This window comes from Dermacentor variabilis, chromosome 11 (genome assembly GCF_050947875.1).
Source record: "Dermacentor variabilis isolate Ectoservices chromosome 11, ASM5094787v1, whole genome shotgun sequence".
NCBI classification, from domain to species: domain Eukaryota; kingdom Metazoa; phylum Arthropoda; class Arachnida; order Ixodida; family Ixodidae; genus Dermacentor; species Dermacentor variabilis.
Genome location: NC_134578.1, coordinates 53332950 through 53357006, shown reverse-complemented (window position 1 = coordinate 53357006; position 24057 = coordinate 53332950). Strand labels below are relative to the sequence as shown.

Sequence of the window (24057 nt, the reverse complement as noted above, 5' to 3'; positions counted from 1 at the left end):
GCAGCTCACTTGTTTCTAATATTTATAACTTTACTTGTAGTGTTACTACACCTAAGTATGGGCTGGGGTGGGAACTATTAAGCGGCAAAGAAAAAAAAAACATGGATTTAGCGATGGTTTTAAGAATTTATGATGGCGTGGTTAAAATAGACAGAGAAACAAACCCTTTGCCCCCAAATTTTACATCTGAAAGACGGTATCATGAATGGAAAATAAGGGAAATCATTTGTAGAAGAAATGTCTTTGATGGGTCATATTTTTCCGTACACTATCAGTTAATTCAATTACTGTCACAACGAATTACTAAAAGCCGAACTGAAATGTCGTTTAGAGCTGTGTTGTTGGGTGTGTAACGGCATGCGCGGTTATTTTAGTTAGTGTGTAATGGCGTGTGCAGTAATTTGTTGTTTGCTTCACGCCGGGCTCATACTGTGTATTCTTGCCTTCTTGCGAAGATGCATCTAAAGAACCGACCCCAAATAACTATCCGTTGCTTTGTTATGAAGAAAAAAAGACAATAAACATTTCCTCACTTTTTTGGGATGCACTGTCTTGCGCCGTATGAGCCTTCACTTCATTTGAAGGTTTTGTGCATGTTCAAGCAGCTACTAAGTAAGAAAGACCCACAAACCCACTCACTACATCAACGTTTCCACACAACGTGAGATCACTGAAATCGCTGAGAAGCTTAGTGACATTATAATCTCTGCTTTCAGTTACTGACCGGTGCTGGCTAGCTGTTCATGTTATGCTAGGCATTGTTTTCTTTCATTTTCTTCAAATATTGCTGTGCATTAGCCAGCTAAGATTACCTCATTAGAGCTTACAATAGTTCACTGACCATATGCATCGTGTGCAAGCTTAATTTTTATATAGGGAAAAAGCATCAAATTAAAACATGCAAGTACGATGCTCACAGCATCAAACACTAGCGAACACGGCTGCTGCTGGTGATGCCATGTCACTGCTTCTGCATGTTTAAGCACGGAGGAGAACCAAAATACTGTATACTGTGCTAAAGTTATAGACAGTTTATTTTATGAAGTAAAAATGAGCGTTCTGTTAGTGCAAAACCTTGCAAAACTGGTCGGCTAAATTCCGAGCCTTTGAGAAGTGACGATCAGACGACATTGCGCAATGCATGAAACACGTCGAAGCCTAGAGTGTCTTGTCGTCGAGACACGTCAATAAACCTCATTGAGCGTCGGCGCTGCGTGCCGCCTGCCGGCGCCGACGCCGCAAATCCGCAGACAGTCGGTTCCTTGTGGTTGGGACTTAGGACAATATGAGCGGGCTAAACCAATGAAAGCACATGGTTCTTGCCTGCGCTTCGATGAGAACATATCCGAATTCGCCCATTCGCGTACTTACAGCCCTTTCAAGGGAGGCCGCCACCTCCCGCCGTAGTTAAACGGATATAATTATGTGCTGTGCATGCAGTTGCGGGTTCAATCCCGAGCGCGGCGTTCGCATTTTGACAGGCGAGTAATGCGAAACCGTTCGTGCACCACAGATTGCATGTACGTTAGATAACCACAGATGGCAAAATATTCCATGGTCCTCATTACGGAGTGCCTCATAATTAAATCATGGTTTCCGCACGTAATAGGCCGGAATTTATAATTAAATGACACAGAACGACACCTGAGCGTTCAGTAGTTTCATTAAACTCGAACCTTTCAATATGACGAGAAATACCATTTTAGGAGCTCTCAGTGTCTTTGGGGAACAGCAAATTATTCCAACTACCAGACATTCCAATTTTACGTGTTCTCCTGTCGAAAGGTTTCCACCCTGCAAGAAACTATGCGAAGTTTTATCCTCACATAATCATGCGCGGTCAATTCGGTCGGTCAATTCGTAGTGTGTCGGTTCATTCCTAGTGCGATATGTTTTATAAGTTATCTGGCTTACAGTAACTATATATATCAATGCTATTTCATCAAATGCTTTTAGCGAAGCTCATTCATTGCAAGAATACACTTAAGAGATGGTTTTAACCAAGAACCATATGAGCAGTTTGAAGGCAGCTGGTAGGCAGCCATTTAGCTTTTAGATTGCCTTGAAAGAAATTTGTACCACAATGTTGAAGTTGCGCAAGTCAGTATACGGGCAACCACATCGAATATTCTGTTGAAAATAAAATATTTTTGATGCAGATGGTTTCGAAGTTTGCTGTACGGGCTTGCCTGTTTACTGAACAAGGCTCATGCGAAAAAAGTCAAGCTCGTTTTCTGCAAGTGCTCTTTTCCTAACTGTCATTTTTGCTCATCACCCGGCACTAACAAACGTGCAAATTTTCATGCCACGGCATGTATTCTGCGCCCATCTTACCCGAAAGGTCAGTGCAGAGGTATTCAACGTCGCCGTTTGCATGACTTTCTTTCTCGTTGGCAAAACTTAGAGGCTTGTACAGTCTGTCCTGTAAATATACTTCGCTTACCGGCATACATTCCGCATTATTTAAAACGCAGCTTTCTTTGCCTGTTTGCTGCTGTTTGGCATTGGTAAACATTTCCTCTCCAGACATATTTGGGGATAATCACCATCAGCCTATATTTATGGCCACAGTAGGACGAAGGCATCTTTCAGAAATCTTGAATTACCCGTGTCTGGCACTGGCTTAGTATAAGTTATGCCTGCAAAATTTCTACTCTCACCACAACACTAATTCGCTGCCGTCTTCTACTAGCTTCCCTGCCGTTCGCGCCTATTCTGTCACTATAAAAACCACGAGTTATGTGCACTCTGAATATCGCAGCCTATGCTACTCGTGTTTTCCCTAATGTCAACTAGAATATTGGCTACAGTCGTTTGATTTTTAATACAGGTGGTTGTATTTATGTATCTTCAAGTTACGCCTAGCATATTTCTTTCCATCTCTCGTTGCGCTATCCTTACCCTATTCTCAAGCTTCTTTATTGACCTCCACGTTTCTGCAGCATATGTTTGTACCGGTAAAATCATTGCCCCTGTGTACATGCTCATTCCTGTCTTGCCGAGTTGATAATTTGGTTCATTGCCTAGGTACCCGAATAGAAAAAAAGCTGCTCACTGCAGGCTTATGTGTAGCCTAGTGGACATCTTAGTAGTCACTGCGTGCGTGCCAGCGCATATGTACGCAAACAGGCAACTAAGGCACTAGCTATGCGCCTTGCGCATGTACGTATTGTTAACCGATCCGCCTTAATTATTATGCTTACCTGACGCAAGTAATATTAATCCCTAAACGACCGCTTCGGTACTAGGAATGTGCATTTAGGTGTGTGCCTATTCTTGGCCACTAGGCCAGACTTTATGTGAAGCTGTGGTACGAGAGATATGAAGAAATAAATGTACTAAATCAGAGCTTTTTTGCCGCTTGGTGTTGGTGTTCGTCGTCGTTCCTTACAGAGTAAATCACGGTACCAACGGGAACAGCTGCGCCTAAGCATGTGTTTTGAGTGACGATTTGATAGTTGACGCGTGACACGAAGAATTTCCGCGGCATGCGCCTAAAGAAAACATGTCGCGTAATTGAACTACGGTGAATCAGTTCAGTCATAGAGAATTACCAGACATTGAGTACCTAGCTGTACCATACCCGGGTGCAACTAGTAGGGAACTCGTGCATCCGACACACGTGCAGTTTCAGCAATCTTATCACTGCACCTTTGTCGGTTACCAGTTCAGAATAATTATGCTTTCACAAAGGCGATCTAATACAATGACTCATGTTCATATTCACCTCCAGAAGCAAAACGTTACACAGTCGACATTTCAATTGCAACGCGGTTATCGCCCAGAAATGAGAACAAACATTTTATCCCCACTCTACGATTTCTGACTCTGCTAGAAAAAAAACAAAGTGGAAAGGCGCCTCTGTTTCCTATAAACTACAGTAAATTTTCGCTTTTAGCAGAGTAACTTCTATTAGTTCTTTATGAGCATTGTGTAAAACTCTCGGCAGTACCTCAATAAACGTCGACGCTTCTGCATGTTGCGTTTCTGTAATATAGCGGCATACCGTATATATCCACCACCAAAGTGCGTGAGGTATGAGACGTGTGTAAAGTCGGGTTTCTCTCTCACGCACCCCTCTCGACACACTGCGACACTCTGCGCCACGCTGCAGCACATTGCCACGAAGACAACCCTTGGCGCGTCTCTTAGCATAGATTCAGTCAAGATTGCCTCAATATGCGTGAGACGGTATCAAGTTGGCGCGACAAGTGTTTTCAATGAGCGGGACACAATCAGTTACCCAGGTTGGCAGCAAGAAGTTTCATTTAAATGCACCACATACTCTAAGACACAAACCCAGTGCCACAGACTCAGTGAGCCAATTCGATCCAGCGCTTCGTTTCAAACACGGTTCCTTCAACAGAGCAGGCCCATGCTCTAGTCATTAGACTATAGATCACTTAGCGAGGCAAGTCGGTGGGAGAACAAATAAATGCACAAAAAATAAATAAACCCGATAGCACAGTGCTTATAGTATCCTGAGAATGCTAACCTTATTAAAACTTACAGCGCCTATGTATCATATTTTTACGAGTGTTATCAAGCCTGTAAGAGAGTTGGTAAAGCTGGTAAGCTTTGGTTCCTTACACTATCTGATTGATGACATATCCCTGCTTTTTTACAGCCGGACAGCGATGAGGCCCGGAGGAAGAAAAAGTATGTAGCCTCTTAAAGAGGGAGGCTCTTGTACTTTTGAAATATTAGTGTCACTCCATTTGTTTCTGCTTTTTGTCACAGATATATAACGAACACGGTTGTCACAACATGTCGTCGCCACTTTCTATCAACCATCCTATACTTGCAATCCACTTATTTACATGCCGGTAGAATTCGTTAGTAAAGCTGGAGAAATCTGGAGGCAGCCTGATACATTTAGCCTGGCATAAATCTAATACCAATCAGCAGTCGCCGTTCTTCCTAGTGCAAGACGGAATCATTTTTCGGCGTGAGCTTCTATTACTCTGTCTTCGGTATGCAAAAACATTTGTGTGCGTTTTATTTTCCTATTCCAATCACCCCACCTTATATTCTGCCGCCGTCCACTCCAACACACAGTAGTCAACATTTTTACTGCAACACACAGTAGTCAATTTGCTCAATCAATTACTTGCTATCGTTACCCACGCCTAAAGCAAAAACTTCCGCCAAGCTATTATGCAACAACCATTTGTTCCCTTTAATAAAAAATGTCCTACACTATACTAAAGTTTGCTGAGGCCTATGCTGCCACAGTTCTGAGTCTTAACGTTATTGCCTATTAGAAACCAAATACGAGTGTTGATCCAGAAATAAGTTTCCCAAAGAGCTCCAGCCGCACGGGAAGGTGCGAGGAGAAATGCGGCAACACTGCTGCGCGTGGCTGTTCCCCCACTTTCGGTTCCCCCCGGCCGCGCTTACCTGCGCCGCCATTCTTAGCTCAGCACCCGTCCGATATGGAGGTTCCCATTGTTGATCCCGCCAAGTGCGAGATTCGTTCCGTAATTCGCTTTTTGCAAGCCAAAAGGACTTCACCCGTGGATATTTATCGTCAGTTGACGGAGGTGTATGGTGACAGTGTATGTCCGTTCAACAAATCTGAAAGTGGTGCAGGGAGTTAGTGTCGGTCTGAAGGAAGTCAACGAAGAAGAACGGAGTGGAAGACCGTTAGTTTCGGAGGCAATTATCGAGATGCTCCAACGCGAAGTGCTTCAAAACAGGAGTGTCTACATGCGTGAACTCGTTGCTCAGAATCCTGGGAATTCTTACGGTACAGTGGAAAGAGTTTTAAATGAAAAAATGGGATATCACAAGTGTTGTGCTCGATGGGTACCACGGCTATTGACACCACACCACAAGAACAAACGCCTTGACTGTGCTCACCAGTTTCTTCAAAAGTGTCAAGAAGATAAGGAAGGATTATTGGACTCTATTGCTACGGGAGAGGAAACGTGCGTTTGATTTCACTCCCGAAACGAAATGAAAATACAAACAGTGGCGTCATCCAGAGTCACCTATCGCAAAGAAGTTCAAGCAAACTTCTTCTGCTGGCAAAGTCATGGCCAATGTTTTTTGGGATTGTAAGGGTATACTGCTAGATCAATTTCATGGAACGTGGGACAACAATCGACTCACACAGTTATTGTGCAACACTAAAAAAACTCAAACGAGCTATCCAAAACCACTGGCGAGGACGCCTGGCAGCCGGTGCAACGCTGCTTCACGACAACGCCCGACCTAACGTCTCCCGTCAAGCCCGGGAACTTTGCACAAACTTTGGCTGGACTGTCATGCCTACCCACTCCACAGTCCAGACCTCAAGCCTCGTAATTATCACTTGTTCCCAAGTTAAAGGAACATTTGAGCGGCCAACACTTCCGCAGCAACGATGAAGTCAAAGAAAAGGTGAAACGCTTCCTCAATGAGTTAGCGGCGGAGTTCTACGACATTGGCATACCGAAATTGGAGCACCGTCGGCAAAAATCCGTCAAAAATCATCGTGACTATGTAGAAAAATAGAGCGAAGCTCCATCTTTCCAACCATGTAAATTTCTATGAGAATACATAATGTTGTCTATTTATAAAATGATCGGAAAGAGACAGCTTGGAGCCCTCGCCTTTACCAATGCCAGCCAAGAAAGCGTTTTCTTTCTCTTCTGCACAAGTGCATGCACCTCAGAATAGAAGACTTATAAATGAATGCATGTGGCACTGTCAATTTTCTTTTAACTCTCGTTGCGTTCTTTATACTTTCGTTGCTTATATCCTTATGCTCTTCGTGGTTCTCTCTATCCCCTCCAAGCTTTTATTGGGTCGAAGCCTTTCCAAGATCTGTTCTAAGAACGGGAGGACGTTCAAGAAAACATCAAATATCTGCAAAAGCGTCCTCAAATGCTCTGCATGCAGCTACCACCTCCGTAGATGAGCGGTGAAGGCATGAAATAACAGTTAATTTTTCTTAACGCTGCATCGTGGGGTGGATACAAGCGTAAAGATACAGCTTCGTAAGATACTACTAATAGCCTAAAAGTCATAGTGGTGCGTGCTGACAGAAATGGACACCCTCGTGAATTCCAGGGCTTTTAGCTTCATCGAGTCGAAAGCCGGTGAACCATGCGCGCTAATTACAGCCTATCTACTATTTGGTCGAAGACTTACGACGACAAGCACGAGAGCGTCGATGCATGAGACGATCAACGTGTGCAGTTTCCTACCGGAAACTACAGTACAAGATGCGTCTAAGCGAAACTTTTGGGGAAAAATTACCATGCTGTAGTTCTGGTCAGCATACATATCTGAAAAATGGGGCAGCAACAAAGGTAAAGAAAGATATGTCAGGCTGGTAATTATTCAAAAATATCCTGTCTGATGCGGAAACTTGCAAAACCAACTGAGGTCTCCCCAAGAGAAGATGAACACAGCTGCGCTTGCAAGACCAAACAACGAGGCGGCCGTGTCCCAACAAAGGCTATTCAAAACCTTTTCCCACTCGAACAAAAAGCGTGATAGCCGTTCATGGTCGGGCATATGTTGAATTTTCTGCGTTCTTTCTTAATCCTTTAAGGACGAAATATGCAATTACCAGTAAAAAATGTTTATTTTCTATCTAAAAGTGCAAAACAGATCCAGCATAAGCCTAGTTAAGAAAAAGAAAAACATATCTTGCGGAATTGTTTTCACCAATAAGGGGAAATCCCAAGCGGCAAACTGACAGTGGGCTTCACCTCAAGTCATCTGGAGCTTCATGACACTGCAGCCGGAGATCTGACATTGGTCTGTCTCCTCTGACAGTGCTTTCAAATGAAAGCGAGTTACATGCCAAAGTTTTTCTTCTTCATCTCGTGTTTGTGTTCCAAACCAACAAATGACGCGTGCTGCCAAGCAATCAGCGTCTTTTTGTCTTGTGACTGGCCCAGCATGGCCTTAGTTGCCTTTGTGCCATTAAACCCAAACTAACCAACCAACCCACCATTCAGCGTCAGCCGATGACATTCAGCCAGAAGCTACATACTCAATACTGAAACTCGCAAAGAAAAAAGAATTCCGCTATGTTGTCTATAGGAAACACTCGTCAATAAAATATTAAGAAAGAACAGGACGAGCTTCTTCCGATGGAGCTGGCGGGCGCGTTCGGCCGGATGAAGCAGGCATCTTTGTTTCTGAGATTAGGCAGTTCCGAATGAACGACGGTTTGAGTATTGAGTCTCTGTCGGTTTGCCCATAAGGCATATATGAAATACCTATATTTTAAGTAACGTTGATAATATTAATAGAAATTTCACTTAGATTATACAAGAACAATCAGGGCTGGATTAAATTGATAAAATAGGTGCCAAGGAAAGAAAAACGACATCTGCAATGTACATAGCGACAATGCCGCACATGCTCAGCTAGGCAAAACAGACATCGCTCTACATGGATCGATTTAGAAAGCAGGCTGCCCAGAACTCGCCGTGTAGCGGTGCGACTATCGCCTTCAAGGGAGGAGAAGAAGAAAAGGGCTCCCGTGCATGTGGTGCGAGAATAGAACACACTAGCGCGTTATACCTGAGCGGCAGCGGTGTCGGCCACTCCCGAGATCCCGCTGCACAACGGCTGGCTCTCCTAAACAATGGAGGCTACCTCTTCGCACGGCGTCCGACAAATCGTTGACCTGGATTACAGAACCCAGCCTTCCAGCGTCAGCACACCGCCTCTACAAAGGTGAGAATGGTGTGGCCCCATGTGGTCCGGCAGACGTCCCGCGGTTGTAGGCTCCACCTCCCGGCCCCGAATTCTACGACGTCTTGGGGGAAGTCGCCCGTGCCCGCTATGCCACTTCGAGCGCCCACTCACAACAGCTCTCGTCATTGCAAAAGACGCGTCAGTCGTCGTCTTGTCGTCCCACATCGCCTGCGTTCACTTGTGCCGATCGCCGGCATGCGTCGGCAGCAACAACGAACCTCTACTTGGTCTATAAGCTTCCTCCCCGTTTAAAAAGCAGTGGTGCGACGACTATTTGCAAGGGAATCAATGGGCCAAACAGAAGCGCTTTCGGCTGCGCTAGGACCCGCCGCTCTCCTTCCTTGATCGTTTCCGCAAGGTATCCGCTCTATGTTCGGGGGCACCTTACGCGTCACCGATTCAGGAGGCTTTCCCACAAGCACGGCGACACCGCAAGCACAACTTTCGGGATGCCTTCTGCGACAACCGCAACCCTATTGCTACCGGTATTCGAGATTTCGCCGCAACCACCAGGAGGCGAGCCTTTCGATTTTCTGTACTCGCAGCTTTCGCGGATTCATGGCCTACAGAAGTTTTGCAGGAGCAGCTCTGCCATCTGGGTTTCATCTCGAGAATCACTTCTACATCAACTACTTGAGTTACCAACACTTGCACTGTCTCCACGCAAGTTGTGAGTAGCCAGACGGTCGTCTTTCAGAGCTACGACTTCTAGCAGGCCCGGGCATCTGCAAGAACCTGCAGCAGGTCGTGGTTTCGCACTACAGCATCACTGTTCCTCGTCCTCGCTCACAACCTGCACTGCCGGTGCTGTCTGATACAGCTCACTCGGATTGCGTGAACCCCACACTACCAAAGACTACAGCATCTACTTTCCGTACCCCGTGACGAAATCCCTGACAATTACGAAACAAACGAGCAGCGGCCGGACGGAACACTCCATCTCGAGTCCGAGGTCTTGCTCGTCGTCATAATACGCCACCCTCGTACCGCACCTGAAATTTTGACGCAGCATAAGTCAGCAACGACAACAAGGCACACTCGCGACCACTCGCAATTCTCAGCCACCGCTACTATGGCACGCCGTTCGACGACACCGTCTTAAACGGTGTTCCCCTCAACGGCCTGAACGCTTGGCACGCGCCAACAACGGGCGAGTACGCCTCAACTGTGCTTGCCGGGTTGCACCGCACTGAACGCGCAGACGTCAATAACGTAAGATGACGTCCTTAACGTACACAGCAATGCACCCTTTGTCGAGACGCTCTCAGCCACGACCGCCAGAGAGCTATTTCTGCCCTTCCACGCATCATGAACTTTACCTGCACTTCTTGCAGCCTCTGTTGTTTGTTAAAACACGTTGGCGCGCTAGTTGGTTGGAATCCGTGATAGAGTGTATAAGCGCGACTGAACGAGGATGTAGAAAGAAACAGATACGCAGAGACGCGTACTTTGTTCACATGTTTCAATCGAGCTTCGCACTAGGACGGGGGTTGCGACTATCGCCTTGAGGGACCGTGAAGAAGAAGAGGGCTCACGTGAATATAACGCGAACTAGCGTGTTTGACCTGAGCGGGCGCGGTACCGGCCGCTCCCGAGAGCCCGCTGCACCATGGCTGGCAACCCTAAATACACTGTGGCCACTGTTGCTACCTCTTCTCGCCACGTACCACAAATATATTGGCAGGCACTGGGCGCACAGGAGGACACACTTGTATATTACCATTCGTTCACACCATGCACTTGCTTCTTTTGAGAGTGCAGAAACACTCTTTTGAACGGGCTTGCCGATCGCCCAAAGTATTTCTCCCCATGGGCTTACTTCTAAGTTGCATGCCCAAAAAATGTTAATACATGCTAAGCCTTTGCATTAACTCTATTCGTGGTGTCGTATTGTGATACACGGCTATGTAAATTTCACTCATTGAAGAAGAGCAGGCAAAGCATATACTAACAAGCTGTGGGCCAACAATATCTGTATTTAATGGCTGGAAAAGCAAGTACCTACCTCTTATAATGGCTGGTTGTATGCTAGGGAAAACTTCAAAGCGCAATAATACATGTTTGATCACGTGCAGTGTCCCAATTTCAGAGAATGTATTTCTTTAGAGCCACGAAGCACGACGATCCCGACGTAGCACAGGAAACGTTGAAGTTCTGCGGATGTGAGCCGCAGACATGAGCGTAATGTTCACGTGAATTTAAGATGCAACTTCAAATTTAGAAGCTTTCTCTCTGCATGCTATGTTGCATGCATGCGTGCTATGTTAAACTTTAATACCAGTGCGCCTGTTCCATAAAGAAACTGCATGAGTACCCGCACATGTTAGTGTCCATAACTAACTTCTCGCTGTCTGCACGCTTGTTTGTGGATATGCCACCACTTATGGCGTTTAATGTAATTTTGCAGTTCACCGTTCAGTAATACAATAGCATGAATTTCCTTTTCTTTCAGTCAAGCTGATGTTGTACTGACCTTCAGCACAATAGACAGAAAGCCAATATTGAAAGTTGACGCTACTGGTAAGATTTCCTATCATATTTCTTGCGGTTTCGGAAAACTAATGACTATGTCATGTCTAAGTTGCATAGTGATGAACGCGCCTCAATGACTGCCGTATTGCGGTGTTTTGAACCTGAATCAATCAGCTTTAGTTATGACTTGAATGCTTGCCTCTTTCTGTCTAGCAGTGAATGAAGCATACAAATAATATTTAAGACCGGACATATCGTCATGCTGTTCAAAAACTGTTATTAAAAAAGAAAAACAAGTTTGATTGCAGTATTCCTATATTTTTGCATGTCATGGACATTTTTTTACACTATCCATAGAAGCCACCGAGGCTACATTTATGGCACGTTACTTGCATGAATAAAAAGTCGGGATTATTATCACTTCAAGGCTGGCCTATGATGTGAGCGTACCCATTTTAGGTTTCCTCCGTGGTACAATTGAAGGGAATGCAGGATTTCACTGGCATTTCTACCCAACGTTGGGCAATAATACAATTCTCGTAAAAATTATTCGTTCTATACAAATAAAAATGCGGTTAGTACCGCTTCATCAGATAAAATGTAAGTTTTTAGGGTCCGTAGATTAAATTTGACATTTTCTACCACTATATAGCACGTTTTCTTTTAGTGCATTTCATAGTTTACGTTTTCATAACACTGTCTTTGTCCATTTCCCGCTTTTTATTATAACAAATAAGGCAGAAAAAATTTATTAGTGCTCCAAAAAGCAACTTCGCGCGAAGGTGAACTTCCTTGCGAAAAATATTTCACATGAAAACAGTATAAACGAGTTTTGTTTGCCTCTACAATTGACTTTGTCACTACCGCCTTGCTAAGCGGACAACTTGGGTCACTGTGTACGTGCCACATGATACTTGACGACGAGCCGTACCACTCGACACAAAACTGCGGAAATCATGGGCAGAACGGGAAACGGGTAATTTCATGACGGCACAAATTGTCTCCAGGTCCGATGGGAGACCGCAAGCGTCAAGATGGCCAAACACTGTAATTTGCCGAAGAGCGAAGCGGCACTTTCAGAAACTTAGCTGCAGTCCATTTAATTAGAAAATATCCAGAATTTTCCATAGACGCTCAAGGCGTGCTGCGAAAGGGGCGGTAAACACAATCACACCGTCCAAGTAACATAAGCGAGTGAACCTTTTGAATCCTTGAAGCAGGGTGCGCATTATCATTTCGAAAATTGCTGAAGCATTGGACAGGCTTAACGACATGACCTTGAATTGGTAAAGATCGCCAGTAATGACGAACTTCTTTAGGAACTACATCGTCTGGAGCAATTTGCCAGTAGCTAGATCGAAAATCCAGAGACGAAAAATGAGTGCCACCGTGGAGGCAGTGATCTTGTGGAGGTCGCGATAGTCGATGCAGAGCCAACAAATACCGTATTTATTTTTCGCTAATACGACGCAGCAAGCCCATGAACTAGATCATTACTCGATGATGTCCTTAGCAAGCGTCTTCTACACGTCCTTTTGAATGGCTTCGCGGACACACTGTTATGCCCATGGTGAATTGACATAGAGTCACCGTTGAGTATTACATGAGTGGCAATCGAAGTCTGAGCTAAGCAGTAACCATAGATATCAAAAATGTCCATATGAGACGCCAGAGCGTGGTAGGGCGCGTCAGCCTCCTCATGCAAAAAGGTCTGATCCAATCATGTTCTGAAAAATTGCGTCGCTGGACGCCGCTTACTGTGTACCACCTACATTGTGATCAGGAGAATGGGCTGCATCAATAACTTCTGCGGCAGCATCTTCGATGGTGCTGAGCGCGCCAAGCGTTACCTGTTGGGAAAGCATTTGCGGGGTCAGCCCAAAATTTAGGAGCGGAAGGAAGACACAGTTGCCCGCAGCCATGATGACGGTGTCTGGCACAGTACCATTTGTGTAAGCTGCATGTCAGCTATCGGAGTGATAATATAGTCGTCATCAACGATGCGAGGGGTCCATGACATCGGCTTGAGGCAGTAGACGAACAAATTCGGTGGGGCATAGACGTCTCATATGTGCTTAATGGGATACCATAAAAAAGGAAGGCGGAGGCAGTGTATATTAGTTGAACAATCAATGAGCAGAGTGTGGCGAAAGGAAGTCGAGGCTCATTATGAAATCCTAGGTGCAACGAGCATGGCCGGTGAGAAGTACGAATGTCTGACGGTCGGCAATTCCTACTCGGGCAGTGCACATTCCTACTACGTCAACAGTACCACTATCGGCAACACGTACGATGGGCGTCGTATACGATGTTAAGATATTCTTTATTTGGTTTTGATAAGAGCGATGACAGTAACACCGTTGGTTTAGACGTCACGAAGTTTATTTTCTGTGGGCAGCGTCAGTAGAGGGCTTGCGGATGACGGTGATACTGCAGCTACACCTGCACAAATTATACTGTCTAGTTTTTCGGCTGCGAGCCTTCTCAAAATGTCGGGGAGGAAGAGCGGCGAAGCTGAGGAGCACCGGATTGACGGCTTTGAGGCGCTGGGATTCTGGAGTAGCGGCTGAGAGGGAAAGAGGCGACACTGGTCACAGGCTTACGGGATGCCGAAGAGTAGTAAGTAAAAGCGGATGAACTCTGGTAACTGTTACAGCGCTGGTAGGCAGGGAAGATGGACTGGAAAGAGAAGCTCCAATGCAACGTCAATAGCGAGAAATATGGTCGATGCGGTGACAGTGACAATAGATGGGTTGAACGTGAGGCATTCTCCATTGTGAAGGGTCCGAAAAGGACTAAAGATTGGTGTAGGTACGACGAACAGAAGTTCTGGCGCATGGCAGTGGATCCGGACAAGTTACTGTGCGGACGGATGGGAGGCCGAGATTCACAAACCCTTGTCTTACTACAACATGAAATATGGATACTGATGGTAGCTATGGGTCGTAGGTTTGCAGTAGAAAAGGGGTGGCTGAATGGATGCGGGACAGGCAGCTTCAATGTAGTGACGGAGAATGCGCGTGAAGTTATCACAGGTAGGTGGCTGGCAGGGAGCATCACATGATGAAGTGGCAGCCGTGTTTGGAACTCGGTAGAACTGTTGCGTTATTCGGCAGCTTTCTGCTTGTTCATACCACCGCCGGCATTATTTAATGATGGTATCGACAATGGGCTTGTTTGCGTAAACAAGCAGGTCGAACACGACGTGTGTAATGCCTTTCAACACGTGCGCAACTTTATCCGACTCAGATATGTGAGTGCCAACCTTGCGGAAATAAGGCAAGACATCCTGAATGGAAGCGGCGTACGACTCTGTAGACGTGTGAGCTCCTTTTTCGCAGCAAGCTTGCCACCAGAAATGTTGCCGAAAAGGTCGCGGATCTGCTGCTTGAAAGCGTCCCAGCTTTGTGCGTCTTGAACCATATACGTGGTGCGCCACCGAAATAGAAGAGAACATTGGAGAATGCAAGTTGCGGGTCCCACCTGTACTTTGCGCGGACGCGTTCATAAAGATTGACCCAGTCGTCAATGCCAATGTGAGCTTGGCCGCAGAAAACGCCAGGATCACGAGTGGGGAGGCACAGTTATGTTGGATGTTGCCACGGGAGCTGTGGTTGGCGAAGCCGATCTTCCTTCACAGGAAGACGTGGTCGCTACTGCAATAGAGCGGTCGCTGCGGGGCTCCGTGCTGGTATAGGAAACGACGCGCGCCTCCACCAAAATTTATCGTAATGAAAGCGCGGCTTCTGACTATGTACAAGATATGTTTCCAGTGAGATGCAAGGCTCTCAGCAAATTGGTGGACAGCTCGCATGCAGTGTGGCAGCGCTCTTTTAGTCGTCTTTTCTCAGCGACGGCTCTTTCCATTCGCCTTCAGTAGAAACATAGAAATATACTCGAATAGACAACTTAGGTCACGAAGTACATTACACTGGGTATGTGTGTGAACGGGAAAATAGAAGAGTCACCAATTGAAAAAATGGGATGGAGGGGTTTTAGGCTAAAATTTTAAGGCTCTATGTCTTGTTTTGGCATTTATTTCCAATGCTATTAGCCCCCTTTGCAACTTTACCCAGTTTGTGATTTACTATTTATAATTTTCTTCTCTGACCTTCTGATCCATTTTACCGGTTTCGCAGTCCCCAGGTGCAGGGTAGACAACTGGACACGACCTTGGTTAACTTCCCTACATTTGCCATTTCGTTTCTCTGCCACGCAGTTTGTGGTATCTTTGACTCTATCGAAAGATTTTCAAACCAATTTGTGTCACTGTTATGTGCAACAGGGTATATGCCGCTTTTCAAGGAACCATTCTCACGTCAACTTGGGTCATGGGGTTTATGTCCGTGGGTTCGTACCGCTCTTCAATGCGAAAAATATTTTAAATTATCTTGACTGATCGATGTAATGCCACCCTCTTCACACTGGTAGGTTCAGCACAGGGATCCGCCAGTTTGGCGCCATGGCGGAGCTTGATGCCGTAACGTGCCCTCCTTCTTTTTGTAACAGTTAATAAATGTCAAGGACAGGTACCGTGGTCATTCCGAAATAAGCATTCATGTGTGGAATACGCGATACTCTCAGAAACTGCTTAGGAATGACTACGCAGCAGATTATGATAGATTTCAAAGCAAAAATAGGCTAGGCAAGAATTGAAAACAGAAACTTAAACTTTGGGAATAAAGCTATCCAAGACAGGAAGTGGCAAGAGCAAACTACACAAATAAAGGTGATAAGCCAATTAAACAGAGCGAAAGAATCACGCAAAATAAGAACAATGCCTTTCCTACTTCAGTCCGGGATTACAAGAAAGAAGTAGACGGCATGAGGCAGAAGATAAGAAAAGCAAGACTAAAAAGTTATCGCATTGAAAAAAGAAAATCACTCAAGTTAAGGGCCAACGAAATAAACAACTTACAGAAGAGCATGAGCAGGCGTGTAGATCTCATTGATTACCCAAGAATTTGGGTTACCAGAAGAGGCACTGCTTAGATGCAACACATTTCGGGAAAAAAACAACGTTGACCTGTGAACTAGTACAACAGAGAGAGAGAGAGAGCGAGAGAAAGAAAGAGAGAGCTAGAAATGTATTTAGGTAGCCGGCAGATTGCTGGGGTGGCCAACCCCAACTAGATGGTGACCAGAAGTCCTTGGGCTCTGGCGCCATCCTCGGCCTGATGGATCGCCAAAAGTTGGTCTTCGGGAGCGGAGCTTAGCAGCATGGTCTCCTGAGTGCTTTCCATCCTTAATTTCTCGACCCTGTCGGGGCGCCCGAAGGCAGGCGCAGATAATACAAGACAAAAAATAATTTACGGGTAAACGATGGGTGCACGGTTCTTGCAAAAACGATGAAGGTGCACCAAAACCATCCTAGAAAAATGTAAGTTTTCAAGGAGCACCAAATTAACATTCACAAACGGTTTATAACGAACAAAGCCTGTAACATATTGTAACGAAGACTGTAAAACTCCTATGGTGGTTGTCCGAGTATAAGCACGCGAGGAAAGCCCACCATTGCAACTCACTCTAGCGCACGCGCAGGTAGAAACCGGAGATGAAACGAGCCGTCTTCCTTTGCGCGAACGACCGTCGAGGGAGGGGGCAGCCGAGCTCTCCGGTAGCGATTGCGCATTTGGCGACCGGGCACAACGGAAACTGACAATCGCGGTTCACCCTTGGGCGCCATATATGGAGGAGATAGAGAGAGATGCTTGATTGGAGGGTGAAAGGCGGGGCTAAGTGCAGTGCGGTAACTGTCTCACAACAGAGGACACATCAACCGCACAGCACAAGCAGGAAAATAGCGAAAGCTGGGGTGGCAGTAGCAGCGACAACAGAGTATACCTAGGCCTGTCACGGGACAAGCTCAAAGACCGGCATGATCGGCGAAGGTTAGCAGGGCGTAGAGTAGCTCTCTGAGAGGAAAAGTTCAGCCCGAAGGGTGCAGAATGTGTTCCACCGCCGAGTGAGGGAGGTTGTACTGACGGTACATGTCGACGAGGGGGTTTCGCGCTGCGGCGGTAGCCAGGAACTTCCAGAGCAGGTGCTGCAGGCTTTCCACCACGCCGCAGTCTAGGCAGAGGGGGGGGGTGCGATGGAGCGCCGCGGAGGCAGTGCTGACGTTCGCTTACACCCAGTATCATATAAAATATTCACAAAAATAATCTCCAGTAGAATAAAGGCAACACTGGACTTTAGTCAACCAAGGGAACCGGCTGGTGTCAGGAAGAGATACCCTACAATGGATCACATCCATGTCATTAATCAGGTTATCGAGAAATCCGCAAACTACAATAAGCCTCTCTATATGGCTTTCATAGATTGCAAAAGGCACTTGATTCAGTTGAGATGCCAGCAGTGATACAGGCATTACACAATCAAGCAATACAGACTCCTATGTAAATACATTGGAAAATATCTACAGAGATTCCACAGCTACCTTATTTCTACACAAGAAAAGTAGTAAGATACCTATAAATAAAGGGGTCAGTCAGCGGAGACACCATCTCTCCTATGTTATTCACTGTTTGTTTGGAAGAAGTTAAGATGGGGGTTTTACATGCCAAAACGACATTCAGATTATGAGGCATGCCGTAGTGGAGAACACGGGAAATTTCGACCACCTGGGGTTTTTAAACGTGCGCCTAAACCTAAGTACACGGGTCCTTTCGCATTTCGCCCCAATTGAAATGCGGCAGCCGTGGCCGGGATTCGATCGTGCTACCTCATGCTCAACAGCCGAACACCACAGCCGTTTGGAAGAAGTATTCAAGCTATTTAACTGGGAAGGCTTAGGAGTAAGGATTGACAGCGAATATCTGAGCAAAGTTTGGTTTGTTGCTGACACTGTTCTCTTCAGCAACACTGCAGACGAGTTACAACAAATGATTCAGGACCTTAACAGCGAGACTCTAAGAGTGGGGTGGGCGATTAATATACTGAAGACAAAGATAATGATGAATAGCTGGCCATGGGAACAAGAGTTCAGGATCGCCAGTGAGCCTCTAGAGGCTGTGAAGGAGTACGTTTACCTTGGCCAACTAGTCATAGGGAACCCTGATCACGAGAAGAAAATTAATAGAAGAATAAATGTATGTTGGATCGCATATGGCAGACATTATTAGCTCATCATTGGAAGCTTATCATTATCATTGTACAAGGAGTACAGTTTACCGGTACTGACATATGGCACACAGACCTCGAGACTCACAAAGAAGCTCGAAAACATTTTAACCCATTAAAGACCAGCATGACCATATGGTCACGTTAGTCTGCACAGTGGATTTCAATTACTTCAGAATAACAAAACGGCAAGAAAATCGCCTTTGACATACCCTTTGAAAGATTAGAGTTCCCTTAATGGATACCAAGTGGCAGCAGCTGTCAATCATTTAGTGGGAGCCCCTCGCAAAGGCGAGAATAAGTGTTGCTCTGCGAGTAGTGTCGCCATGCATCACTCCAAGGGGCAAGTGGGTTGTTTTCTTCACTATTTGTTTAAGCAATAGTCGGGTATCCTTACCTCCGTATTGCTCTTTGACTATGTGACCTTCGATGAGCATTTGTGAAAGATTACTGCTTGATTTATCCATGAACGTGCGTGTTATCTTGCGCGTTGCCATATGGTCACGCTGGGCCTTTAGGCTACCTAACTGTTAATTTTTTTTTAACTGAATTTTGATCTCTTGCACTGCTGCTGGCGAGTTGCCGCAGTGGTTAGTTCTTATTTTATCGTCTCAATAGGTTGATGTTGGAAGAAATAGCGATGATACTCCAAGAGGAAGATGACGACGTGTCGGTGATATATATCGAGCCACCAGAGGCTAGCACCTATTGAGATGAAGACTCGGCCGATGAAGACTAAGGCGGGGTAATTGACAATCTAAGTGGGCGGCAGATATAAATCGGCGCTAAAATGGTTTTCTCTGACGGACGCTGCATTGGTGGATGCGACTCGGAGAATGACGACCCCGGCGGGCAATGTGACGGAACATCAGATGTTTCTTCTGCTGTAGTAGATGCGGCCATTCCTTCGAAATTATCCACTGCTTCTAAGTGGATGAATGATGATCTCCAGAAGAGCCTTGGCATATTTCCTGACCCAAACTTTGCTGCTTGCAGGGACTTTTCACCTGTAGAGTTGTTCGAACCCTTTTTTGACGACGCCGTCGGGGAGCTGCTAGTCGAACAAAAAAGAAAGTATGCGTTATTTTTTAATATGTCCGATCCGGAGGTTACCAAAGAAGAATTAGGATAAGTTTTCTTGGAGTGCTCGTTTTGTCCGGCTATAACCCCTTGCCGGAAAAAAAGTGCTATTGGGACAGCGGCACGGATATGCGCAACACGATGGCCTACAATGGCATGCGAAGAAATCGCTTCGTGCAGATAACGCGTTTCCTGTACTGCGCCAAATACAAGACTAACACTTACTGACAAGTTGGCGAAGTTGCGTCCATTGATGGCACTATTGAAAGCAAGGTTTCTGGAGCACTTTCAACCTGTGCGTCACATCAGCTATGACGAAAGTATGATTGAGTATTATGGTCGTCATGGCTGTAAACAATTTACACGCAGAAAGCCCATCCGCTTTGGGTATAAAGTATGATGCCTAAATGCCAGCAAGGGATACCGTCCAAACTTCAAAGTGTATCAAGGCAAGAAGGGGATCCCGGAACATATGAAAAATATGAAAAGCATTTCGGAAAAACAGTGACGCCACTTCTTCAAATGGTCGATAAACTCGCAGCAGAGACGTACCATATTCCTTTCTTTTTCTGTTTTGATAATTTATTCACAAGCATGCAGCTACTCAAGCATCTCAAGGCACAGGGCTACGAAGACACGGGCACAGTGAAGCAGAACCGTGTTCCCAAAGAGTTCCCTATCACTCAACCAGAATTCCTCAAGCGCCAACTATGCGGGCACAAAGAGCTCGTGCTGAGCGACAATGAGATAGTTGTTGTCCGCTGGATGGACAACTCTGTAGCAACGATCGTAAGCACCATCCATGGCGTAGAGCCAATGTCATCTGCCGACATGTACTCTCGGGTTCAGAAGAAGCGAATCAAGGTGGCCCGTCTGAACATTGCTGCTCAGTACAACTTTTATGGGAGGTACGGACCAGATCAATGCAAATGTAGATGACTACAGGATTGCAATCCGTAGCAAAAAAATGGTGGTGGCCGATTTTCACTTGACTTTGTAATGTATCCATCAGAAACATTGGGCGCTAATACGTGGCACAGGGTACAACGTCACGCAGGTGGAATTTCCCAGGCAAATTGCCCAAAGCTACCTGATGTGGTAGGACAGTAAGCCTAGAGGACCTGGTCAATGCAGAATCCCAAAGAATGGTGGTGTCCTGACTGGTACACAGTATAACCAAGTGCCTCACTTTGTTGCACCAATTCCTAATGGAAGGAGGTGGAGGTGTGCATGAGATAATTGCAACAGCGCGGTGCCCACACAATGCACAATGTATGACGTCGGCATGTGTATTCCATGATTTAAACCATATCACACTAAATAAGTGCTCGACTATTCGTTGTGTATGTTTTTGTGATGTTTGATGGCTTGAAATAAACGTTTTTCACTTCGCGTGTTTTTCTGCAGTGTAAGGGCCCAGTGTGACCATATGGTCACGGGATATATTTCAAAAACTAATTAGGCCATAGTAATAATTTTTTGCATGTGAATTATTAGTGGAAAGGGAAGGTAATATATTAGATTTATTTCAAAATAGCAAGAAATAAAAGAAACCGGTCCCTAATGGGTTAAGAACCGCGCATAGAGGGATGGAACGAAGAACGCTAGGCATAATGTTAAAAGACAGAAAGAGAGCGGTTTGTATCGGAGAGGAGATGGGTATGGCTGATATTGTAATGCGCATTAAGAGAAAAAATGGAGCTGGGCAGGTGATGTAATGCGCAAGTTTGATACCCGTTGGACTACTTGGGTTACTGAATCTGTACCAAGAGAAGGGAAATGCAGTCGAGGATGGCAGAAGACTAGGTGAAGCGATGAAATTAGGAAAGTCGCGGGCGCTAGTTGGAATTGGTTGACGCAGGATAGGGATAATCAGAAATTGCAGGGAGAGGCCTTCGTCCTGCAGTGGACGAACGGTAGGCTGATGATGGTGCTGCTGCTGCTGATGATGATGATGTCTGGCAACTAAATATAATGGCTAAATGAGAGAATGAAAACAGTTTTACTTTGAACGCCCGCAGAAGTAGATGGGTGTGTGTCGCAAAGAAATGAAAAAGAAATATCTGACACTTCACTATTTAGCTTTATGGAATGTCACTATTACTAAGCACAGAACACATCATTTATCGCCATTATTCACTCGAAACATATAGTTACTTCGCTTCACTGAGACTGTGAATTATTTCAGACCGATTCTTGTCTGTCATCGTGGATTCACAAATGATAATTTTTGTCACGCTTGAGTAAACTGCACTGTATTTACGCTTCAATATTTGTAAATGCGCAGTACACAAGTTGATCATTTCTGATATGTGGACAATAAAACATTTATAATGTGATAACCTCTGTCGTGTATTTCAAACAAGGTTACAAATTTTAAATATTTTATACATATGATACACTAAGGCTACTGATAGTTTGTGGATTGACAAAAATTTGCTGAAACACGAACATATTGTTTTCAGCCGTTAATGAATTTACAGCTAAGGTTCAAGGAGCATACGAAATCTTACAAGCTTCAGAACATTGTGTTGTACTGCGCAGTCCTCAACATTTACGTGGTAAGTGTGCTTTTCTTGATGAAGGATTCTGCATTCTTTGAATGTGAATATTGTTTGTTTACATTTTTTATTCTAAAGAGAAGAAGAAAGAAGAAAGCAATGCCTATATCCACAAATAACCTTTGATTAGCAATATCTCGCATTTAGAGCTCAATCTAAAAGGCGTTTTCTTTTTATTATGGCTCATCTTTGATAAATTACAAACTAGTTACTTTTGTCGAAATGAAGCAGTCACACTGATCTGGTTGTCTCACTTTGTAGCAACACAATGACGTTGTGATCAAGAAGTCGCCAAGCAGATGTCAGCAGGAGTGGCAGAGCGCTGCCAAAAAATGGAATTAGCCTACCACATGCCACTATATATATATATATATATATATATATATATATATATATATATATATATATATATATATATATATATATATATATATATATATGTATATGTATATGTATATCCCCCGCAATTATGCAGAAGTTATCGCCATTCCCCGACCATTCACCTCAGCTGGAGCTCCACCCTTGAGTTACGGCGGGGTGGTACCTTGGCCAGAAGCAGGAGTTTCCGTCATGTTGTTTCAGCAGATGCCTCGTGCACCGCATGCTGTCATTTGAACTGTATGCCATCGCCAACTTGTGGCGTACGTCCAACGATCGGCCGAAATGGTTTGCTTGCGGCTACACAGGCCGTATCGCCCGCATTGTCGGCGCGCTCAGTCTACTGGAGCCGCATCAGCCGTGAAATCCCGTGATAGAGGCGTGCTAAGGCCATTTTGCAGTTCTTACGGCTCATCATCGGTCACGTGAGCTGTTCGACCGATGCCCGTTACACGCCATCCACTTTCTTCGCGTCGCTGTTCACCGTTGCCGATGCGTTCTCGTCCTTTGGCTCAAAACAAAGAAGAGTCATTTTCGCAGTCCACGAGGCTAGGACTGCGCGCCGTCGAACTACAACAGTACTCACCGTCGTCCATCAAATGTCATAGAAGTTTGTGTTGAAGTCGTTCGTGCCTTCGCTCTCGTCGACACTGGAGGCACTGACTCTGTTAAGAATGCGAAACCCTGTCGCTCATTTCGGAAAGTTTCGATGCCACTTTCGGGGGTTGTGACTCAGCACAGCAAACGCTCCGCATGTTCACCTGTCGCACCGTGTACGGTGCGTGTGCTCATTGAGGATGTCTTGTATACCATTGAGTCTACTGTTATTTCTTCGTGCTCTCATTACGTTATGATCGGTTGGGATTTTCTTTCGTGCCATAACGCCTTCATTCTGCGCGCCTGCTGAAGTTGAACTATCGCCGGTGGTAAATTTTACATTAGACGACACTCCCCCATTTCTTGCAAAGTGCTCGTGAAGTAGGACATGAACATTTCTACAAACGCCTCGGCGCGTCTGCGCGTGTGTTGCAGCAGCCTCTCCGACACAGTAGCACTGTTCTTCATATGGTCTGTTCCTTACACGAAAAGAGTTTGTGCTACCGTTTGCTACTGTTAACATTACGCTAGGCTGTAGTAATCCGCTTGTTTCTCTAATTCTCTAAACCAATGTCAATAAAAGGCGTATGCTGTAGCCTCCCACCCTTGTCTTACTTCAGACGGTTCACTCGAAATTTTACTGCAAACATATCACCCCTGAAGAAGCTGCTCGGAAATAATGGCCCTGCCTCCTCATTGTTATCGGAGTGCGAGGAAGCTTTCACAAACTGCGCCGCCTTTACTTACCCTTGAGTTTTGCGGCATTACGACCCAACAGCTCCTCCGGAAGTGCACACGGATGGTAGCGACGTCTGCCTAGAAACTGTCCTTGCGCAATGCAAGCCTGTATTCGCCGAATACGTTGTTGCATAAGCAAGTGGGGTACTCAGATAAGCGGAGACCAACTACAGTGTGACGGAGAAAAAATGCTTAGCCATCGTCTAGGCTGCTGCTATCTTTCGTCCTTGCATGTAGGTACCCAATCGATGTCAGCACATACCATCATGTACTCGGTTAGTTTTCATCATTGAAAGATCCGCCAGGCTGCCTTGGTCTCTTGGCAAGGCAGCTATATTGTTAAAGTGCAGCGCCTCAAGACATACTACGACCCGCTTATCGTGCTGAGCTCTTAAGTCCCCAAGAA

The 24057-nt window shown here is 45.5% G+C and overlaps 1 protein-coding gene across 1 annotated transcript in view; it reads left to right on the top strand.

The window, feature by feature from the left end:
* Window positions 1-23786, top strand: part of LOC142563267 (uncharacterized) — a 32456-nt gene extending 8670 nt beyond the window's left edge. Inside the window, exons 2-5 of the mRNA XM_075673820.1 lie at window positions 4628-4659; window positions 11156-11223; window positions 21843-21938; window positions 23692-23786. Coding sequence (XP_075529935.1) covers window positions 4628-4659; window positions 11156-11223; window positions 21843-21938; window positions 23692-23786 — 291 coding nt within the window. The remainder of the gene's footprint in view (window positions 1-4627; window positions 4660-11155; window positions 11224-21842; window positions 21939-23691) is intronic.
* Window positions 23787-24057: the final 271 nt, after the last annotated feature.